Here is a 22,586-nt window from a genome sequence, read left to right as displayed (position 1 = left end):
AGTATGAAGCAGTGACTTTAGGACAAGGCCTTATTTTTCCCTGAAATGTCCCTTTTATGAAAATGTCTTTAATCCATGTGGTGAGACAATTTGGCTACAAGTCATGAGACTTACAGTCACCCTTTTCCCCTTTCTGTTTTCTGTATTTTTGCAGGCAAGTGACCAATGGACTAGCTGAGGCAGATTAAATACTGCCTTCCCACATATGTTGACCTTAATTCCAATTAATATTTTGGCATAAGTGAAACTAAGTTGATTATTTTAACGAAATTCCTGGCAAACCTTTTACTGCTTCATGAATCAAACTCAATATTTGATAACAATGGGCTTTGAATTTTACACCTTAATTCCCACCCCAGTATAATGGCAGTTCAGAAGCAAGTACTTCCAAAGAGATGAGTTTCTGAGTTGTCTGGCCTGCATTTGACATTGTCTCTATTCAATAGATTAGTCTCATGTGCAAAAAAGAAAAAGGCAATTACGTCAAGAGCAGCCACACAGATGTCTACAACTTACAGTCTGTAGCAACAGCCAGCAGAGGCCAACCCCCTACCCACGTTTGGCTATTTGGGCCCCCAAGGCATATCTGCATATGAAAAAAACAGAAACAATAAAATCACTTCAAAGGAGACAAAGAGAAACTTCCTTTTGAAATACAGAGTGCAGCTTTGAAAAACCACTAATTCTTGACGTCAGCGTGTGGGGTTAGGCTGGTTGGGTGCAGGGGGTGGGAGGTGGGAGGGTTGGAAATGAATGGATGGTGACTCAAGGTGAGGAAGTAAATACTAGCTGCTGATCCTGGGTGGGTGCTTCCTCTGTGCCAGGTACTGGCTGAACGCTGAGCATTCACCGCCTTTTATCCTTAAATAAACCTGGGCAGGACCACTCTTCACTCAAGCACACGGCACTCCAGGAGACACTGTTCACATTGTCCCCCGTGTGTCTGCCGGCCCCTGGGTTGTGTGGGGGACAAATTGTGCAGCTATATGTAGTGATCTCAGCATCATTACCCCCTTTTCTCAGATAAGGAAAACTGAAACTTACAGATGATAAGAAAATTGTCCCAGATCACAAACCTAGGAAGCAATAGAAGCCGGATTGAAAGCCTAGTCTATCTGACACCAGAGACCAAATCTCAACCACTAATCTACAATGCATACACCAGCCGTCACCTGTCCCTGAGAAGGGGAACAGGTGGGGCTCAGTGAGAGAGGGCAGGGGGTGGGGGTAGCAGCAATTACTCTCGGGTAGTTTTTGGGTGTCTTAATGTGGACTCACATAAGAACACTCTAACCAACAATATTCTCCTGACAATAACAGTTTATACATACAAATTGTTTTGCCCATGACTTTGGTGCTCCTATTTTTTGTCAGATTAATTCTCTCTTTTTTCTCCCAGCAGTCTCCCCATAACCAGTTCACCTGCTATCCCTTCAGAAGATTTCTCAGGCAAAATTACCATCCTCAACTCACCTTCGGCTCAATTTTGGCATCAAAAATCTTAAGAAAAAGAAATTCATTTCTGGATCCTAAAAAATGTTGACAGTCATAAAACAACTTACAGCACTTATCATGACAACATGAAAATGTAGTTCCTAACACACAGTATTTGATGACAGTCAAAACAATTATTTTATAAAATAATTAACTTCAAAGTGACCTCTGATCAATCATATACAAAAGACACAACATTACAGTGCTCTCCGTCCTATCTTTCAAGCATACATGAGTGTATTGAAACTGTTAACACACTATGCAACGTGCTCTCTCCCAAAGGAGTTCCTGAGTGGTGGTAGTTAGTGGGTTTCCCTGACATGCTGGAAAAGTGGTAAATCTTAACTCCAACCCCATTTCACTGGAGTTCCTTCCCCCTAAAATACCAAATGCAACCTCATGGGCGAAACTTCATACATGTTACTGTGGAGTGTTTCCATCCTAAGAACACTCAACTGAGACCACTCTAAGAGCAAGTTTTGATTGGAGTTAAGAGAAAGGGCATTGTCTTTTCAGATGGGTGGGAAGACTCTGTTGGGCTGGGATACTTTTTCTAGCCAGAGGAGAACTGACAGTCTGGGAGGCAAGGAAAGAGGCTAAAGGGAGTTAAGTGGATTCAGAACACAATACAGAATTGGAAAAAGTTTCAGTTTTTAGGTGGGAAGGAGTACTCTCAAAATATCAAAATCTGCTGGAACTCCTATGACAGAGTTCATCTATCAGGCTGAAAATCTAAAATCTTAACCAGTTTCCTCCAATGTCTTCATCTGCTTCAACCCAGTGCTTTAATTTGGGCCAGTGCATCATTTTTCAACCTGGTTTCTCTCCCACCAGGAAAAAAAGAGGAAAATGAAGGCAACTCCTGTATATGCTCCTTTCTCTACCAACTCATTTTTTGAAGAACTTTAGGGCTTTGCCATCAAATGAATACACTGATTCTACTGTAGTAGCAAAAATGTTATAAGCCTATCAGTCTGACAGCCAATTCTCATCTTGCCACTAGATGTGATTCCAGCATCATAAAGCTTTCTGGAGACATTCACTTCATCAGGCATGAGCATCGGCAACTCGAAAAAAGAATTCAAGAGCTCATGTCTGCCCTAGAAACTGTTTCTAAGAACTTGGATATGAAGGTAACTGAAAATACTTGGAACGCTTACATTATGCATTACTGCCAAGAAGTAAGATCACTATAACTTGCCAAAACACCTAGTCAAGTGGTAATTGTTCAGAAGAACTCTGTTCTTCCAAACGATTTAAATACAGCTCACACATATACACTATGAGTACTGCCAGGTCAATCAACAAATATTTAATAGCGCCTTCTATGTTCCAGCCCAGCCACCCAGAACAAGCATATGCTGCTCAGTTCTCCTAGTGCCATTATTCCCTTACTCTCTGGGTTCTCCTCAAAGGGTGTATAACTAGAGATTATAAACCAAGGAATGCCCCGTGGAAGCTATTACTGTTGAAGTTTCAGCATAAATGTGAGTTGCTCATGTTACATCCCTGCAATGGGTTACATCTCTTACAAAATAATAGACAAGTCCATGGTCCTGGGTTTTAAAGGCCATCTCCACACTGGCCCCTGCTTATCTCTGCAGCTCACCCTGTGCTTCCTGGCTCACCTTTTATAACCAGTGACACTGAACTACCTGCAGGTAGGTCCTCTCACTCTAAAATACTGCACGGCCTCCATGTGGTTTGTGCTCTTTTCTGCCTGAAATGTGCCTCCCCCTTTTCATCTCCCCAGTTAATGGTTTAACTAAAGGAGCCAATGCAAACCTCTTCTGTGCCCCCTTTGTCATGTACCTTATGTGAGACAAGCACATCTCCTCTGAAGTCATTTGGGCAAAACAAAGTGGAAATCCTTCCGGAATCGGGGGAGATGAATACTTGGTGTTTGACTCTTTGTTCCTGGGAGACAGCTTATCAAGAGGAGAAGGCTCAGAAGGGCACACAGGTCACTGCAGTCCCATCAGGCTCCCCTAGTTGCCCCCCTACAAACCCATCTAATTAGTCCTAATAGTTTTTCGCTTGATTCTCTCAGTTTTTCAAGGTACTCAAAACATATCAACAATAAATTGTAACAACTATAGCTCTGGTTTTCTGATGTAAAATTTCATAATTTTTTCTTAAAAGCCTTGACCGGAAATTCCAGAATACTGTTACATAAAAGTATTCATAGAAGGCAGCTTTTCCAATTTCTGATTACACTAGAAATGACTTTGTTTTTTGCTGTTGGCCATTAGTTGATGTATTTTTAATTATATTGAGGAAGTATCCATCAATTCCTACTTTACTTAGTTTTTATTAGAACTGAACATATAATTTTATAAAATGCCTTTTAGATATTAACAAATGTCACCATATTAGTTGCTTTTTGGTTTGGTTTTTTGTTTGTTAGCTTGTTTAATTCTTTGGCCTTCTAATGTACTGTATCAGTGCATTTCCCAATACTGACATATTCTGGCATTTCTTAACGAAAGCACTACAGTCTTTGTGTAATACTTCAGCATTTTATTTTGCATCTAAGTTCAAAGGTGATATTAGACTATAGTTTCTCTCTTCTTAAGTTTTTTTTAAGGTAATTCATACATATGGTTCAAAATCAAAACTCTACAAGAAAATATACCCTGGGAATTTTCACTCCCACTTCTGTCATCAATTATCACATCTTTTCATTACAAGTAACCATTTTTATTAGTTTGTTGTGACTCCTTTCAGTATGCCTTTACAAAGACACAAGCAAACACAAACACATGGTCTCATTTCCTCCTTTTTTGCACAAAAGATAACATACTATATGTATATTACTAGGCATCTGTTTTTGGTTTTTTTTTTTTTAACAAAATAAATATATTCAAGAGATTCATTATATCAGTGCCTGGAGAGCTCCCTCATTCTTTTTCACAACTGTATACTCTTCCTCTGTGTATAAAAGCTCATTTAACCAATCTCTCATAGATGGACGTTTGGGTTCTTTTCAACATTTTGCTCTTTTGAACAATATTGCAATGTATAACTTTGTACTTGTCTCATTTTGTGTGTCTGTAGGTATGTCTGTAGGATACCCAGAAGTGGGATTGCTGGGTTGAAGGCTCCCGTGTTTGTTACTTGGAAAGATCTTGCTCTCTATAGGGCTTTTACCAAATTGCACACCCACCAGCAATATGTAAACTGTCCTATATTCCCACTGACTCACCAGTGAGCGTTGTTTGACCTTTAAATTTTGCCTTAAAAAAAAAGATAGCATCTCTGTGTTTCAATAAGCCTTTTTTGTTATGAGGTTAAACATCTTTTCATATACTTTAGAGCTATTTTTATTTCCTTTTTAGTGAGCTGTCGGTTCATGTCTTTTTTCCATTGCTCTACTGGGTTATTTTTCTTTCTTTTCAATTTCTAGGAGCTCCTTCTCTGTTAGGGAGATGAGCCCTTTCTCTGTGATATGAGCTGCAGACATGTTTTCCCGGTTTGTCATTTGCCTTTTGACTTTTGATGTGCATATGTTCTCTATTTGTAGCTGAATTTATCAGTCTTTTGTGGCTTCTGGAATTTTAAGTGACAGATAGAGCTTCCCCACACAAAGGCTTGAAAGAATTGCCCACATATTCTTCTAGCACTTTCATGGCTTTATTGTTTGTATTTAAATTCTTGATCCATTTGGAGTTTTTCTTAGAAAAGAATGTTTCTTACTCATTATTTTACTTATTGAGGACTTGTAGTATTTTTAATATTTGGTAGGGCTAATCCCTTCCACTGCTTTTTTTTTCCCTTTTCCTGGTGGTAACTGTTTGTTTGTTTTTGCATATGATTTTATCCCCATTTTTTTTTTGCAGGGGGAGGTAATGTGTTTTTGCATATGATTTTAAAATCAGCCTTATAGTTCCAACAAATAAACAGACAAGTCTTTCTCCTTTAATGTTTATTGACATCATGTCAAATTTATAAATTAACTTTAGAACTGACATATTCATAATGCTGAGTGTTTTATACAAGTGTTTTGCTTCTATATCCTTCAGGAATGGTTTCAAATGTACCTCACTTAGGTTTGGCATCATCTTAAATGTATTTTGAAATTTCTCCATCTTCTTTTAGTTTATTGTAATGGGGATTTCATTATCTCTTCTAAGTAGTTGTTATGTGTATATTGTAAAAGCTGTTATTACCTTTACACTCCACTAACAGTGAGGTCTCTTCTTGACGATAGTAATTTTTCAGTTGGTTTTTCCAGGCACACAATCATATGACTTTTAAATAATAATAATTTTAGCTCATCTTTTTCCATTTTCATATATGGAATTTCATACACAGAAATTCTCCTTTTTGAATAACAACTCCAGTACAATAACAAACAGTAATGCCGGAATAGTCTTGTTCTTGACTTTAATAGAAATGTCCCCAGTATTTCTAATCTGTTTGATATTATTCCTATTTTATGGATGTTTTTAAAATCAAGTATGATTATAAAGATAAGTAAGTCTTGTGGATATAATTACACCATAGTGACTACAATTAACAATACTGTATTGTGCATTTAAAAATTGTTAAAAGAGTAGATATTCAAAGTTCTCATTCCAAGAAAAAAAAATTGTCACTATGTGAGGCAGTGAATGTTAAGTGACTGTGTAATCATTTTACAGTATATACATGTATCAACTCATTATGTTGTACAACTAAAGCTAATACGATTTTAGGTGTCAATTATATCTTAATTTTTTAGAAAGAATAATTAGGAATTATGTTAAATTCCTTTTTGGCATTTGTGCAGATAAAGTCAGTTTTCTTCTAAACTACACTAGCATAACTATTTGTGTTAATACATTTCCTATTATTAAACAATCCTTACTTCTTTAAAAAATCAGCTGTACTTGATTATGATGCTTTTTTCAACTGTGCTGCTGGATACTATTTACTGATATTTTACTTAAGAATTTAACAGCAAGTCTATAAATGAGTCTCCAAGAGCATTTTTGTACAATCTTTTTCAGATTTTGGAATTAATGTTGGCACTGACTTTATAAAAATAATTTGAAAATTTCTCTTCTTTTTCTATGGTCTGAAATAGTTTGAAGAACATTATAGTTATCTATTCATTAAGGATTTGTTAGCTTCTGAAAGTGTCTGGGCCTAATGATTTTGTGGAGAAAGGAATCCTTTGGTACATTTGCTTGGTTTTTTTCCTGTGGGAATTGGTCTGTTTAAACGTTCTCTCTTCATGGCTGAGCATTAGTAAATTACTTTTCCTTGGAAAAAAAATCTATTTCATCCAGATTTTAAAATTTATTTGCATAAAGTTTTGCAAAATGCTTTTAGGATTGTTTTAATTCCTTCTACTCGTATTTCTCCCCTGGCCATTTATAATTTTGTTTATTTGTGCTTTTCTTTTTTTCATTTTGCCTTAGTAATTACATTGATTATTCTCCAATGAACCAGACTTTTTATGTTTTTAATTCTACTTCCATTTTGTTTTCCAATTCATCAGTTTAAGCTTTTATTTTTATTATTTTTTCCTCCCCTGCAGTTTTCTATTTTCTAACTTTTTGAACCATAAATATTTGTATCTTCCTTTTATACTGATATAAGCACTTATGACTATGAACATTCCCCAAGTATTCATTTATTTCTTTAATTCTACACCCCCTACGGTTGGACATTTCCCAGAAATTCTGCAATTGCCTATTTTTCTTTTGATTGAATAGTTAAGAGTTAGTTGTTAGGGTTCTTTTGTTTTTTGATTTTTTTTCCTGAGTTAAAGATTTTTTGTTTTGTTATTTTGGTATTCATTTTTAGTTTTCTCATACTGTAATTAAAATCTGTTCTATATACCAGTTTTAGTTTCTAAAATATTTTGAGGGGTTCACTTGGTGGTTGGATACTAAAATTTTGTGTGTGTTCAAAAGAATATATATTTCATATTTTTAGGGACAAAGGTCAGTCAATATCCACAAAAAACAGCATACTGGCTAGGTCTTCTGAATCCTTATTTCTGGTCTCCTACTTTGGATTGAGAAAAGTGAATAAAAGTCTCATAATTATTGGGCTTCCATTATATCTATAATTTCAGCTTTGTGAATGTTCTTGCTATGTTATTTGGATCATAGGTATTTATAACTATTCTTTATTTTCCTACTCCTAATTTTAATATTTATGTGTCCTCTCTTTTCTTCATATTTAGAGTAAGACAAACTACCTTTTCAAAAAAAAAAAAACAGCCCTTGGACTTAAGTATCAATCTCATAATTTTTTGTTTCTTAAACATTTTTTTAAATGTTTGTGTATCAGTTTTCTGTTGCTGCCATAACAAGTTACCACACACTGAGTGGTTTATAACAACACAAATGTATTACCTTACAGTTTCTGTAGGTAAAAGTCTGGGTAGGCTAGACTGGATCCTCTGCTTAGGGTATCCCAAGGCAGAAATCAAGGTATCAGCATGGCTGTGTTCCTTTGGGGAGGCTCAGGGGATGAATACTCCTTCTGGCTCATTCAAAGTTTTGGCTCAATTCAGTTTCTTGCAGTTTCAGGACTGAGGTCCTTGCTGGCTTTCAGTTGGGAACCAGACTTCCCCCAGCTGCCTGCTGTCTGTCTCGTTGTTTCCATGGAGCTTCTCTCCAGCAAGAGCAGGTCAAGTTCATCTCATGCTTCAAATCTTTTGACTACTTCTGCTGTTGCCTCTCTTTGACTCCAGCTGGAGAAAGTTCTCTGCTTTTAGGGGCTCATATTAGATTTGGCCCCCTTGGACAAGACAGGATAATCTTCCTATTTCAAGGTTTGTAAAGCTTGAATTACAGCTTATTTCAAGGTCTGTAAACCTTAATTACAGATGCAAATTCCTTTGTTCCTCCAGTATAACACATTCACAGGTTCCAGGGATGAGGACATGGACACCTCAGTGGAGCCATCCTGCCTACCACAATTTGTCACTTTCTTCATCCTGCTTTCCTTTGGTTAGGTTTGTCTTTCTCTTTTTAACTTTGTGACATGAATGGCAAGTTTATACCTAACTTCATTCTGTCTTGTATAATGATGGAAAAATTTAATGCCACAAATTTACCTCTGATTATAGATGTGGCTATGTCCTTTTGATATGTGATATTCTCATTATCTTTTCCTAAGTAAATTGTAATTGCAGCACTGATGTACTCTTTGACATTTGTGTTAGTCCACTGAAAAGCAAATGCCATAAAGGAAGTAGACGTGCAAGAGATTTATTGAGGGGAAAAAACTGTGAAGGAAAATGGGGAGGGAACTGAAGGAGATGAAGAGAGCTATCCGACTGCAGTGCAACTGACTCCTGTGAAAAAGACAGCAGAGGAAGGTCCTAGGCTGCAATGCCATTCTAACGAAGCTTCATCTAGTTCCTTGAACCAGAGTCACTCATCAAAGGACTACAGCTCACTCACTGGGAGCAGCCAGTGGGAATCATGGCCTCAACACAGGGTGATGGGTTTTGGGCACAGCAGTCAAGGCCTTTGGCTGTAAGATGCTACTTATATGTGACCTGAGAGGCACATTTTCATGTGAAACACTGAAATTAAAAACAGAATTTAAAAAGTGTTCTTTTACTCAAATGGTTAGATTTTTGTTTCTTTATCCATTTATTCATTTCTAGTTTTAGTGCAGTATAGTTGGCTGCTTTTCCTGCTTTTTTGGAATAATTTGAGTTTCTCTGCAGTCATGTTTGCTTAGTTTTTACAAATGCTCAGTAGGCACTGGGAAAGGATGAATATTTGCTGTTTGTAAGTTAGATTGTTTGGTATGTAAATCTATTAAATAAACTATCTTTTTCATATCTTCCTATATATTTATTTATATTTTACTTACTTGACCAGTAAGAGTCAAGAGATTTCATTTAAAATCTCTAATATATTGTCTCTGTTAGTTTATCCTTATAATTCTACAACTGTTGCTTTTTAGTTCAATATATAAGGTAAACAGAAGCATTGGTGGTCTAGTGGTTAGATAGCTGCCTTCCAATATTTAAGGTAAATAAGGATTCAAAACTGTTTTTCACTGTGGATTTTAAATGACCGTCTTTGCCCCCTTTAGCAGAGCTTGCCTTGCGGAACGTTTTGTCTAATGACATTGCTCTGCCTGCTTTCTTTGCCTTTGCTTTTCCAGGCTCGTATTTCCCTATCTTTCATTGCTAACAATTCTGCTTTTGAGTGTACCTCCTATAAATACACTGTTTTGAGTGTATCTCCTATAAATAAGCATTCATGTGGTATCGGTTGCCCATCCAACATCTGTCTGTTCAAACCCTTCCATTATTCACCTCTTTCTTTTCCAAGAGAACTCAGATTTCGTTAAGTACCACTGAGTTCCACATGACCGTCTCTTTCAGGAGTTAAATTGTTTGACTGAAGGTAACCGTGTAGTTTCATTTGCATGGACATGATTACGGGCTGCTGCTATTCTGCGTCTGTTTCCCCATCCAGTCCTGTCACCTAAAGAACTTCCTCAATGTGGAAGGCACTTTTATCCTAACTCCCAAACCTGGAACTTATGTCTTCCTGCTTTTATACGCCCTAGGTCATTTCACTTGGCCTTCCCCTATACTCCTGTCAGAATCCTACTTGGAAATTTCTGAGGCCTGACCTTAGGCCACTCATGTGTTTTCTTCACAGAGCCCAACTGTACATTTAAGCATTTATTCAGTAAGTTATTTGGTGAGCACTGACCATTGGTCATCTAATGTGCACCTAGATATCTAGTGGTGATAGAGGACAGAGTGGCTTACATTGCAACCTGGGAGACAGAAAGTAAAGAAATAATCAAATTAACAAATTGATAAACCAATGTTAATAGTCCATTTTGTCATCTCATCACATAGTCTGTTATCAAAAAGACTGTTACAGACAGCAGAACAGAACACTCCCCCTTTGTCCTTCCCCTGAAGATAGTGCTATAATTGTTGAATCATTCCTTTGAAAAAAATCATTTTCAAATGCAAATTTGCTTTAGGCTCATATCTTTATCCCTGGCTCCTTTAGGAATAAAGTATAATTAAGGTGTAAGTGCTAGTGGTGTTGTTCGCACACACAAAAGTTCCCTTTTGTACTTTCTTTAGGTAACACAGCTCTTAGGAAAGATAGAGGCTTCCAGTTCTGAGCAAACTTCAAATTTAAAGATGGTCCAGGGGGATTATCGCCATGAAGTGAACCTTTTGGAGTTCAAGTAAGTGAATGGAAGATTTTTAATTCTGTTTAATGCATTCCAAAGGGTTTTGCCTAATGAAAGCATTGGCATTAAATATAACCCTATCCCAGGAATTTGAACCTGGCCAAGAAATAAAGCAACAAACGAATGCAGAGAATATTTTACACTAAAGTAATACACAGTATTAATAATAAAAAAGAAATATGTATTTATTTGTCATTCTGTTTGCATAATATCTTAACCGAAACGATACTTATCCTAACCTTTCCTATAGAGTATGATTTTGATTTATCATCAATCATTTATTAAAATGCTTCACTGTAAAGAACTATTGAGGGGGGAGGATATAGCTCAAGTAGCAGAGCGCATGCTTAGCATGCACAGGGTCCTGTGTTCAAAATCCAGTACCTCCTCCAAAAATAAATAAACCTAATTTACCTCCCCATCTGCCAAAATAAAATAATCAAAATTACTTTGAACATACAACATACACAGATTCCACAAGATTATCAAATAATTTTTAAACAACTTTGATGTACAAGCTTTTCTCCTGAGATTTCTTCTAAGATCCTCTACTTGCACGGTTATAGTTTCCCTATTTTAAAGACTGGTCTCTATGCCCTTACACTGAGTTTTCCTCTATGCAATGGAGAAAGCAATAAAGGAGACAAGACTCCACATTCAAACTACTGGCCTCTGTATCCTCAAATCCCCCTTTCTTATTTAAATGACCACCATTTCAGGCACAGGGAAATCCTACTCCTTTGGATGATACTACATTACTGCCCCTTCTGTTCTGTTTTTTTCCCTCTGTCCCACATCACCTGAGCTTAATGCCTTGGTCAAATCCAGTATTCTGAATATACTCTGCTGTCTCCATTTTCCCCAATCTCTATCGTATTTCATTAAATCTAAGTGCCATTGGCCATAAGATGTACCATTATATTCTTGTACCTCTAAGACATGAAGCTAACAATTAAACCATAGCACACCATCATTTTAAGAAGCCTCCCAATTTCAGAGATATTAAATTAAGAAATATTTATGTCCTAGAAATTGATGAAAAACAGTAGTCATCACTAAGTCAGAGACGTAGATATCTTGGATAAACAGAAAACACCTACTTTCTTCATTCTCCAAAAAAGCGTGTCTGGGTTCTTAAATTCAGCACAGGGAGGGTATTCAGTAAATATCTGTGTCATGCTTAATCTAATCCCTTTATCTTAGAATTAAATTAAGATAGAGAAAAATGTCCAAGGGAGAAGTAGAAAAATAAAATGTTTCTAGAAGTACAATTTAAGAATTTATTTTACTGGGGGAGAAAATGGACTTATAGTCTGGAATGGAAGACTGGCTTAAAGAGATGAAGAATATTAACAAATAGAAAAGAGGGAAAGAGGAAATGTCTGATGTCTAGGGCTGACTCCTTCACTGCTGATGCTGCGTATTTTTTCCATCTTCAGTCCTGTGGAAAGCTGACTTATAGACGAATCATCTAAATAGTTAAATCTGAACCTGGACACTTTTGTAGTAGTATAAACTGGAATCTTTTTCTCCCGTGAAACAATGAAGTCTTAAAATGTCATCAGATTTGCAGAAGGTAATAGTGAATTTATAAACCAGGTTTTTCCCCAGGCAAATACTTATAAGCTCTAATAATTCAATTGCACCCATGACTCTTTTTAAAAATTTTTCCCCATTGATGTTTTTAATTAAAAAGTAATATGCATTCATTGTAACAAATAAAAAAGACCAAGATGAAAAAAGAGATCACTATCCCTGCTTCCTAATGTAACCAATGTTAACACTAGAGATGTAGCTTTCCACATTTTCCCCCTTGTTAACATAAATATGTAACAGAAAAAGGACTTATAAATGTATTTATACAAATACATAAAACATATTATATACATATAAACCATTCATTATATATAAGCAGAGAGCATGGGTTTTTTAAAATAAATCCTATACACATTACTCAATAATTTGTTTTTGCCCAGAACATCTTGGGTATCTCCCTCTGGATCAGTGACTGTTATTCTAGCATTATTTTTCACAGCTGCATGATATTTTGACTTACAGATATGCCATAATTAATTCAACCATTTATCTTACTGATGAAGAGATTCTTTCCAGTTTCTAGCTACCACAAACAAAAATTACTGTGCATATATCCTTAAGTATTCTTACTTACAGGTGCTGTTATTTCTACAGGCAAGATTCCTAGGTGAAAGAGTTTATGTATTTATTAGTTTTTACAAAATTTCTTTCTGAAAATGTTGTAGCAATTTACACTCACACCAGCAGTGCATAAGACCTTTCTGTATGTTCTTATCCACACTGGATATCCTTTTTACTATCTGCCAATTAAAGGATGAAAAATAGCATCTCAATTGTTTTTACTTGCATTACTTTCACCATGTGGATTTCCTTTTCTGTGAACTGCCCATTCGTATCATTTGTCAAATTTTGTATTGTGATTTTTATCATTTTCCTATCAATTGGTAGGATTCCTTCCAATTGGGAATATTAATATTAGGGATATTAACCCTTTGAGGTACATATTGCCAAGGATCTTGCTCAAAGAGAAAATAAGGCAGATAGGGCTCTTTTTTTTTTTTCCAATCAAAGCACTTCTCAAATCAAAGTGGATGGGGTATAGAATTTGCTTTTCTTTTTTAAGAAACTGTCTCTGAACAAAGGAATTACAAGAATGTTAATAACATTAAAGGTTAAGTTTAATTGAGCAAATTTCCCATTTAGAAACTTTAACAAATTCAAGTTAAGTGGTAAACTGAATATATTTTATATTGAACTTAAATGCCTCAATATTGTCTGGGGGGTTTCTAGTGAATTCGTGGGACGTTGGCACTGATCACTAGAACTGACAAAGGAGACACACAGGCTGTGTTATCTGAATCCCCACATTAAAGGGATTCTCTCTCATCTTTCCAGAAAGGTCTTAGATGTTCAGCTAAGTAATGTCCTAAGCCAACAACTCAGTGCTTACAGAGCACGAGTCTTGGCTGTCATGAACTACGGCTGTACTTCAGCAGGGGTGGCCCCTACCAGTCACTCCCTAGATAGCTCTCGATGCTGACACTGTTCAGTTGATAGTGATTTATAAGAAAGAGCATTTGGTTAATGAAGTAAATACATAGAGTCAAATCTTACTACACGTGGCTTTGAAAACGCTACCACAGTAGAAGGGGACAAGAGCAAGGACCTGTCTCATTCATCTTTGCATCCTCAGCACCCAGTACATTCAGACACAAATAGAAGCCAATGAATGAATGAATGAATGAATGTTTAGAGCACCTGTAATATGTAAGTTGTATTTTAGAATATCCAAAGATATAATCATAGCCATATTAAGTGAAAAGCTAAAAACAGTTAAAGTAAAAGTTAAGACAATGTTAAATGAGATATATCATTAGACAGAAATAATAAATATTCATTGTTATTTACAAATGCCTACCAGGTGCTCAAGATGTTCAAGGGCACCCAGCTCTGTAGGCTGGGTCTTAGTCTCGTTTCAAAGACAAGGAGTATTATAATCATGGAGATTAAGTAGTTTGCCCACAGTCACACAGCTACAAAGTGTCTGACTCCAAATCCCAGGTTATTTTTGTCAATCTGTGATGCCTCCATCTCATAATTCCACCTGTGAGTACACTAACTGTGCTATAGACATTTAGGGAAAGGAAGAATCACATGTGTTCAAAACCATGAAGGTATGAGGCTATGAAGATACTGGGATTTAAACTCAAGTACAATTTAGAATGAACGACAAAGTCTTCCTATTAGAGTGGAGTTGGAATTGCTTTTTAATTAGTATCACTAACGAGAAATCACAGAACATTAAGAAGAAATTAGTTTAAGGTATACGGGTATCAACTTAGAAGAAAAAAATGTTTCTTAAAATTAATTTCTTGCATCTGACATGAAAGAAATTCTTAGACTCAATCTCTAAAGAAATGCACATAGTCTGAAGCAGTTATTCAGAGTGAATTACAAAAAATGAAAACATCTTCTGTGTTTATAGTGCATTAAAGGGCACTCCATCTTTTTATGTTCCCATGTGGTTAAAGCCACTATCTGAATTCTTGACAGCCTGGTAGTAATAACATTTTCCAAGAATTCAAAATGTTCATGTCTCCTAAAAAAGTTCATTCAACAGATTGTGAATGCAAGACAATTGGGTTTGAGACATAAGTGAACTAGTAAAACTAGCCCAGGATGGAGCTATGTCCTCATTTATCTATGTCAGCCGTAACCACGGAGGCCACTGAGATATTTGTTCCAAGCCCTACACTCTGCCCTGACCATTCACTCTCATCACGGCCCTCACCCAAGGATCCGCTGGGTCTGTGGATCCCTGTCAAATTCTCCTTTACTATTCTGTAACTTTCTCACTTATAATTGCCCTTAGTGTACATTTTAACCTGATTATATCAGTAACAAAAAAGTTTTTGGAACCAGGCTTTATCTCACATTTGTCTTAGTGAGGTCTCTGTGCATAATTTTAAGGTCTGACTTGTGTTTTGAGAAAAAGGAAAGAAAAAGCTATCTATCAGCCTGTCTATCTACTTATCCATCTATCCTATCTACATCCCTATCTATATCTAACTACATCTGATCAAAATCCTCCCATAAACATCAGTATAGAGGATTTGGAAACTCAAATGTGAGGGTCATCGAGATAAATTCATCCTATTGAGATTTTAACAGTATGTTCTACAGTTAACAGAAAAACAATTATTATATGGCAAATCATGTCCATTATGTTAGGAAAAAGTCTAAAGAAAGAAAAAGATTTATAGAAACCTCTATTTTTATCCTTTTTTTCTTTCAAGGAGAATGCCTTTCAAATAATGCTTACATATCTCAATAAACTACCAACAGACAGAATATCACCTCTGATTGCTACCAAGAAAGTGAGTCTCCAATTGCAGGCAAAACCTTGTTATAAAAGGATCAGAAGAAGTAACTCATTCTTTATGGCTTTATTTTAATTTCAGAGTTTCAATTACTGGCATGTCCTTCCAGAGGTATTACCTAAGTACATTTAATGGTTTCTTGATTTTCAGAGGGATTTTAATAATTTATCCGTGATGAGAGTAAATGTTCTCATTTATTTACACAGTAAAGGTGAGCACTGAAGGACAGATTCTCGATTGTAAAGCTACCTCTTAGTTATCTGGGGATTTACTGTTCCCCTTAACTAACATTATTAATTAATATTTCCACCAGAGATGAAGATGAAAATCAAAGATTAGGTCTCTAAATAGCTTGACAAGTCTGTGTTTTGTTATTTGTGAACAGCCCTAATAAAAGGTATCCGATGAGAAAGAATAAATCCTTTATTCAGTCACTACTTACTGAGCACTTTCTATATTCCAGGCACTGTTCACAGCCATGAACAAAGCAAAATCCTTGCTTTCATGGAGCTTAGGTTCTAGTGGAGGAGACAGCACACAAATTAATACATATCACATGGTGATGAGTGTTCTGGAGACAAAGAAGGTCAAAGGAATAGTGAGTGTCAGGTGGGGAAAGGGATTTTGTGTGTGTGTGGTCAAAAACAAACAAACAAAACTTCTCTGATATATATATATATATATATATATATATAAGTGCTTGAATATAAATCTGAATGAAATTAGAAAAGGAGCCATTGTATATTCTAAGGAAGAGTGTTGCAGACAGAGGAAACAGTTGGCTAAAAAGAGGTTGTCCACCTCTCAGCTGGGGACTTATTTGCCTGAGATCCAGCAGTTGTAAGCCAGTCACGTTAGTGTTTAGAAATCCTGATTAGACTAAGAACAGGAAGAGTAACCAACTGCATCTTCTTAATTATGAGATACTCTTCTGAATCAAGGTATGTTTTGTATGTGAAAAATATCCCTCTCTGTATCAAAAAGTGTTAATTCAGAAAGATAAAGATCAGAATTTAGCTATTATACTACAACAAATATAACTATTGGGAAAGTAACTACCTTCCCATTCCTTGACTACATTATCTGAATCGGAGTTGCTCAACCTCGGGACTGGTTACATTGAGGTGGGATAATTCTTTGTTGTGGGGCTGCCCTGTGCACTGCAGGATGCTTAGCAGCATTCTGGCCTCCACCCACTCCCAGGGTAGGAGCAGCTCCCATCTGTGACAACCAGAAATATCTTCAGGTACTGCTAACTGACACCTAGTTTAAATATAAATGGAAATGACCTCACATAACTTATCTTTTCCAACTATTAGTCCAAACACTTTTTCAGGAGAGCTATAAAGACACATACATGTATAGAGACAGACATATATAGACAGACATGTACATGTTCAGCCCGTCTTAGGCCATTTCCAGTGATAAATATCACAAACTAATTTAGCTTCATCTAACTTTTCATATCATTCAAGTAACTATTATTTCAAGCCCCCCCACATTGCAAGGTAATCTGAATATTTTCAATAACAAACAACATGGATTGTTCCCTCTAGTCTAATATTTAGCCTACTCTAAAAGGGAATTTGAAATTGACATGTTACCATGAGCAAGTCACACCCAGAAAACATACAGAAACCACTTGCTGGTCCCCATCTCTCATCCCCTCTCTTCTCAGCCTATTTCTCCATCATTTCAGATGAGGATTCACCTTCTACTCAAACGTTCGGCCATTCTTTTCAAATTGATGACATGAGTACAACCCTTTTTATCTTTAATCTATTGTTAAAAATCCTTCATTCTCTGTTATTTAATACTCTGTGGTGCATCAACTTGATGCCAGCAATCCCTTCCTGCACTTCTGCCTATTATTTCTGGTTTTGCCCCAGGTGAATAACTCGGCACCTCTTTCAGCCCCCACCTTCCCCGCCCAAAGAATGCACTCACAGAGATACAGTGGAGACTTTACTGAAGATTTTGCCTGAAGCAGAGACAACAACCAAAGAGTTATCTCCCTTGGACACTCTGTTCTCTCCTCTCCTAGACAACGCAAGTCTCTCTGCCCAGCTCCTCCCGCAGCCTTAGAGTGGCACTTGTTGAGCAAAGATTCAGCGAACCACCACCCTTAGCCAATCTGCCCACAGCTAAGGATGATTTTTACACTCCTAATAATTTTTTAAAGAAAAAAATTTATTTTATGACATGCGAATCGTCTATGAAATGTAAAAGTTTGATTAGACCACAGCCATGCTCATTTGCTCATTGTTTCTTTGTAAGCCAGACTCGTGTGCGTCACCTGTGGCTGCTTTCCTGCTGCAACGGCAGTGTAACAGCAGAGCTGAGTGGTTGCATCAGAGACTACATGGCCCAAAAAGTCTGCAAATATTTATTATCTAACCCTTTACAGAAAAAGTTTGCTGGCCCTTACCATAGAGTAACACTCCCCACGCCAAGTGACTTATCAAAGTAATTCTTCTGCACATACATACGCATGCACTGTACCCTGGGTCCTGAGAGGACACCTGCATGGATGACATATGGCCTTCTGTGTGGGTGTGCTCCTGCTGCTGTGTGGGTGTGCATGGCAAGGCATGTGGACGGGGGTCGTCAGCAGTTGGGCTGAACTCGAGTTCGAGGTGGGGCCCCCTCACCCCCACCCCATCAGGCCATGCTTGCTGAGCACACGAAGCCTCATCATCTGAAAAACCTGCAGACTTTAATACTCAAGGTTGGTTTTAGGTTTCCATTTACTTGTTAAAATAGAACTACTTTTTTCCCCTTAGAGTTAATTCACTATCAACAAATGTATACGAAGAAATTGAGAACCGTCAAAAATGGACAGAAAACCAGTTCATCAAATATGAAAAAGTCCACCTTGACCATGTAAATCAGTGTCTGAAGCTCCTGCAGGAGAAACTGGTAAGGGGTTCTGTTATTCAGGAAGTAAACTGCCGCGTGTCCCTGCCTAGATGTTAGCCACTAGTAGAGGTCTCGAAAGCCACACTTAAAAACTCACAGTTACCTTCACTGCATCAGTAACCTATTTTTTTTGCACTGGAATAGGATTTCAGAGACCTGCCTTCTGGTCCTGTTTGCTTCTCCCCAGCTCTGTGAACTCCGTATCTCAGAGCTCTACCTGTACCAGAATAACCTAAAGGGAATTTTTTAAAGTACAGATTCCTGGTCTCAACCCAGAGCATCTGACCCTCCAGAGCCTCCCCTTGGGAATCTGTCCTCCTGAACAAGGTCCCTGGATGATGCTTAGATAACAATAAAGCCTGAAAACTGACCGCCTTAGACAAGTCACTTTACCTTTCCAGAGATCCACCGGGAGATCTAGGTTTTCAAAACTCCTTTGCCAGGTCAGACCTTGTAGAGACACCCCCAAGTTTGGAGGTGAGAAATCTGTCACAGGCTCCCACTGCGCCCAGCACAGCGGCCTCGCTGCTGAGCCCCAGGGGAGAGCAGCACAGGGCCATCAGTGGCACCAGTGGCTGCCAGCCTAGCAGATGATTCAGATAAGATGTTTCTGAAATGTCAGTAAAGGGGCTCTAGGCAGCCCAGTAAATAACGCTCCCGTGACTCCACCTGAGTTTGTTAAAAACGGATAGAGGTAGGAGCCCCAGAGAGGAAGACAAATCTTAGAGCTGCATCACTGATAAGGCCGTTAAAGTAGATGCGGTCAGGTCTGCAGCCAAGTGGGCCTGCTAGTCCTTCTCCAGGATTTAGGCAGACTCCCCCACCAGTTCTAGGCAGCACTGGGTGACCACAGGGTCACTTGTGGACAAAAACCTCCCACTGCAAGGAGGAGAGACTGGAATACACCATTCCTGAGACAGGCAGGACCAAAGAGAGGAGAAGCAAAGGGGCTAAAATCAGTCTCACCTCTGCTCCTAATTCCCCGTAGGGGAGGGAGGAGGAGCTAATTAGCCTCAGGCTGCCTCTGTCTCCTGCCTCCTGTGGTGCATTACCTTAGAATCACCTGGAGAGCTTTTAAATGCCAACAATTCCTGAGCTCCATCAGAGACCAACTGAATCAGAATGTGGGGAGGGGCAGAGTGGGATGACCCCAGTGACTTCTGTTACACAGCATGGATGGAGAACCACCATTCTAGCTGAAGCCTGCCCAGGGAGAGACAGGAGGTTCGGGGGAATAACACATCTAACACCAGGAGCACATGCGGGGAGCTCAGGTTAAGCAGTATCTAAAAATGCCTGCCTTGGCTACACGTCTCTAAACACTAGACTAAAATCCCAAATCCTCAAGGTATTTTAGCAAGACCACAGCCTTTCTTTTCTTTTCTCTTGTACCAGGTAGAGCTCCAGAAACTACAAATGAACAAGGCCAAACAAAGGAATTAACTCTTCCACTTGTGAACACAGTTTTTAGATACAAGGGAACTTGGTTTGAATTTTCGTGTTCAACATGGAAAAGTAGATTTGTTAAAAAAAAAATCATCTAAACTGAAAGACAAATCAACACAGGTTTTCTTTTCAGCAGTTTGACCCCATGATATCTTTTATAGGCTACGTCTGAAAATAAAATGGAAGAAAAATTACTGCAGCTTTCAAGCAAGTTAGAGAATTTCATTAACACACGAAAACAGGAAGCAGAATTAAACAAAGTAAAGCATATAGAAAATAAACTATTCAAAAAGATGAACCAACTGGAAAAGCTCATCTGGGGTGAATTAGAGAAAATGCAGAATGAATATCAATCAGGTGAGCAGATACCTTTGCTTAAGTCAAGAACAGTCATCCTTTTCTACCCAGTCCCTCAGGGTTTTCTACTTTGAGCTCATGGCCAGGAATCAGTCTCGTTATCAGTGACATCCTTTTGTATTTAATCTGAATTTCTTAAATATCCCATAGAATATCAGCATGTCACTGGTAGGTAGATAAATACGTAAAAATAGACTTTCTTCATTCACACTTGGCAATGTCACAAGCTTGCCATTGCTGTGAGCTTAAACTCTAAGATCACAGAATCATAGAAGCCTAAGTCAAATGCCCCGCATTGACTGCAAGTAATGAGCCTAGACAGATGTCAGACTGGAGACCTGACGTTTAGAAGTGAGAAAGAGAGATGAGTTAATGGAGTCCAGTATAATGACTGCTTTTCTTCTTAAGGAGGCTAGTGGTGGCAGAGTCAAGCTGAGCTAACTTCAAAGAGGATTGATTTGAAAGGCTCATCTAATTTGTCAGAGGGAAGGACATGGGACACGGGTTGTGGAGCAGCCATCTGCCTCGAGTCACAATTCTGAGGGAATTACCAGGAATCAGAAGGTTCCTTTATGAGAGAAAGCCCCAACTCATTTCCTTTCCTCTAGATGCCAGAAAAATTCATGTAAATTCTAACAAATTTTGGTCCATTATGGAGATGCCTTTGGAGATGTTCTGGGAAGACATTATGGTCTCATTCTGCCAGATGTTCCTGGCATAGAATACCTGACCCTCACCACTCCTGCCCTCCAACTCCCACCACCAAATCAAAAGAATGAATTTTCTGGCCAGGAAGGATATCCCCAAATTAACTGGCCCTTCTTTTAGGGCCCTGCTTGCTACTTAGCTACCAGAGGTTTAATTTAGTCATTCCATTAGTACCACCCCAGAATGAAATGAAGAGAAATTTGCAGTCTACATGTTTCTGCATTTTACGAAGTGGGAGTATAGCAAATGGGGACTCCAAACTAATGGTTTGCTCTTTTATGCCTTTAATAAAAATGGGTAGAGAAATGATTATGTGAAAGTCTCCAGTGAATAAGAAATGGGCTGTACCCTAAGAAGCTTGAGGTCTGGTAGGCTGTGGTTATGAGTTTGCTAGACTTGCGTAAGAAAGATGTAAATAGCTGAGGGCAGAGGTAGGGGTCGGGCACTGTCCGTGGCCATTCCTTGGGTCCCTCAGACAGGTGACGTTCAGAGGTTTAAAATCTCATCTGTGGCCCTTGCTTTCAATTTCGTAACAAGAATACAAGACCATCCAAAGTTTTTGTCAAAGTAAACAGAAATAAGGTATTTTAAATTTCTCTCTGGAAATACAGAATTATTTCATTATGCAATATTTTGGGGTGGAGGAGAGGAACTGAATTTTCACGATAAAGCCAGATGCAAGCTAAAACACTGTTGCTAATGCATCTTCATGACATACAAGAAATGGATTATCTTATATTTTTAGACTTGTCTTAACAGAATTTAATGTGCTTTGAATTAAATAATGATCAGCTATGGCCAGACTGCTGATTAGCAACTTTTGTTAAAAAATTAAAAAGTTCCAATGCATTGTTCGGTTGCAGTACACCTATTCTCATATCCTCTTACAGGATTTGAATCGATTCATGACTCTCTCAGCTCCCTCCAGCGAATACAGAAAACAAAGATGGATTTAGAGAAATATAAAGTACAGAAAGACCTAAAGAAATTACAGCGTAAGATAGTGGAACTCCAGGAAGTGTAAACTTCCCATTCATCTCCTTTTTCACCAGCCAGTGGGGTGGTTTGTTGGGAAAGACGGGGAAAAGAAAGTTAATATCTCTGGGATGTTTACTGCTTCTATTTCTTACCACCTTTTTAAGGAGATAAATGTACCAGAAAACCCAATAAAGCAAAGAAGCTTTATGATGTCTTCACTAATTTACTAATGAAAAACTTAAGGAATTTCTTTCCATATATGCCTTTTCATATTTTTATTTGCCCACAGATCTACATATGGTACATAAATGAGTGAAGTAGGCCTGGTATAGTACATTAAAGAATGGTAGAAACTGTGGAAAATTGGAGACCACTTAACTGTCTAAAAAGAATAGCCACTAGGCAGCCCCAGTTCATTATTAACATACATATAATCCATTATTGCCAAAAATTTTATTTTTCATAAGAAACCAGAAATCTGGTTTTATATGAAACCACTTATAAGCATGAGCAACTAGTTCAATTGGTAGAGCTCATGTAAATGAGAGGCCCTGGAGTTCAAGAGCCATCATTTCATAGTAA

General features: G+C 37.8%; 2 protein-coding genes across 7 annotated transcripts in view; one reads left to right on the top strand and one right to left on the bottom strand.

Moving 5' to 3' along the window:
* FAM81B (family with sequence similarity 81 member B) overlaps positions 1-22,211 on the top strand; it is a 46,801-nt gene extending 24,590 nt beyond the window's left edge. For both annotated transcript variants that reach the window (XM_072958394.1, XM_072958393.1), the window contains exons 6-10: positions 2,498-2,627; positions 10,568-10,674; positions 18,380-18,515; positions 20,123-20,318; positions 21,917-22,211. In XM_072958394.1, coding sequence (XP_072814495.1) covers positions 2,498-2,627; positions 10,568-10,674; positions 18,380-18,515; positions 20,123-20,318; positions 21,917-22,050 — 703 coding nt within the window. In that variant the 3' untranslated portion in view covers positions 22,051-22,211. The remainder of the gene's footprint in view (positions 1-2,497; positions 2,628-10,567; positions 10,675-18,379; positions 18,516-20,122; positions 20,319-21,916) is intronic.
* MCTP1 (multiple C2 and transmembrane domain containing 1) overlaps positions 1-22,586 on the bottom strand; it is a 604,116-nt gene that overhangs the window by 580,558 nt on the left and 972 nt on the right. The window lies entirely within an intron of this gene.

Source organism: Vicugna pacos, chromosome 3, assembly GCF_048564905.1.
Source record: "Vicugna pacos chromosome 3, VicPac4, whole genome shotgun sequence".
NCBI lineage: Eukaryota > Metazoa > Chordata > Mammalia > Artiodactyla > Camelidae > Vicugna > Vicugna pacos.
This window is presented reverse-complemented; position numbering and strand designations above follow the sequence as displayed.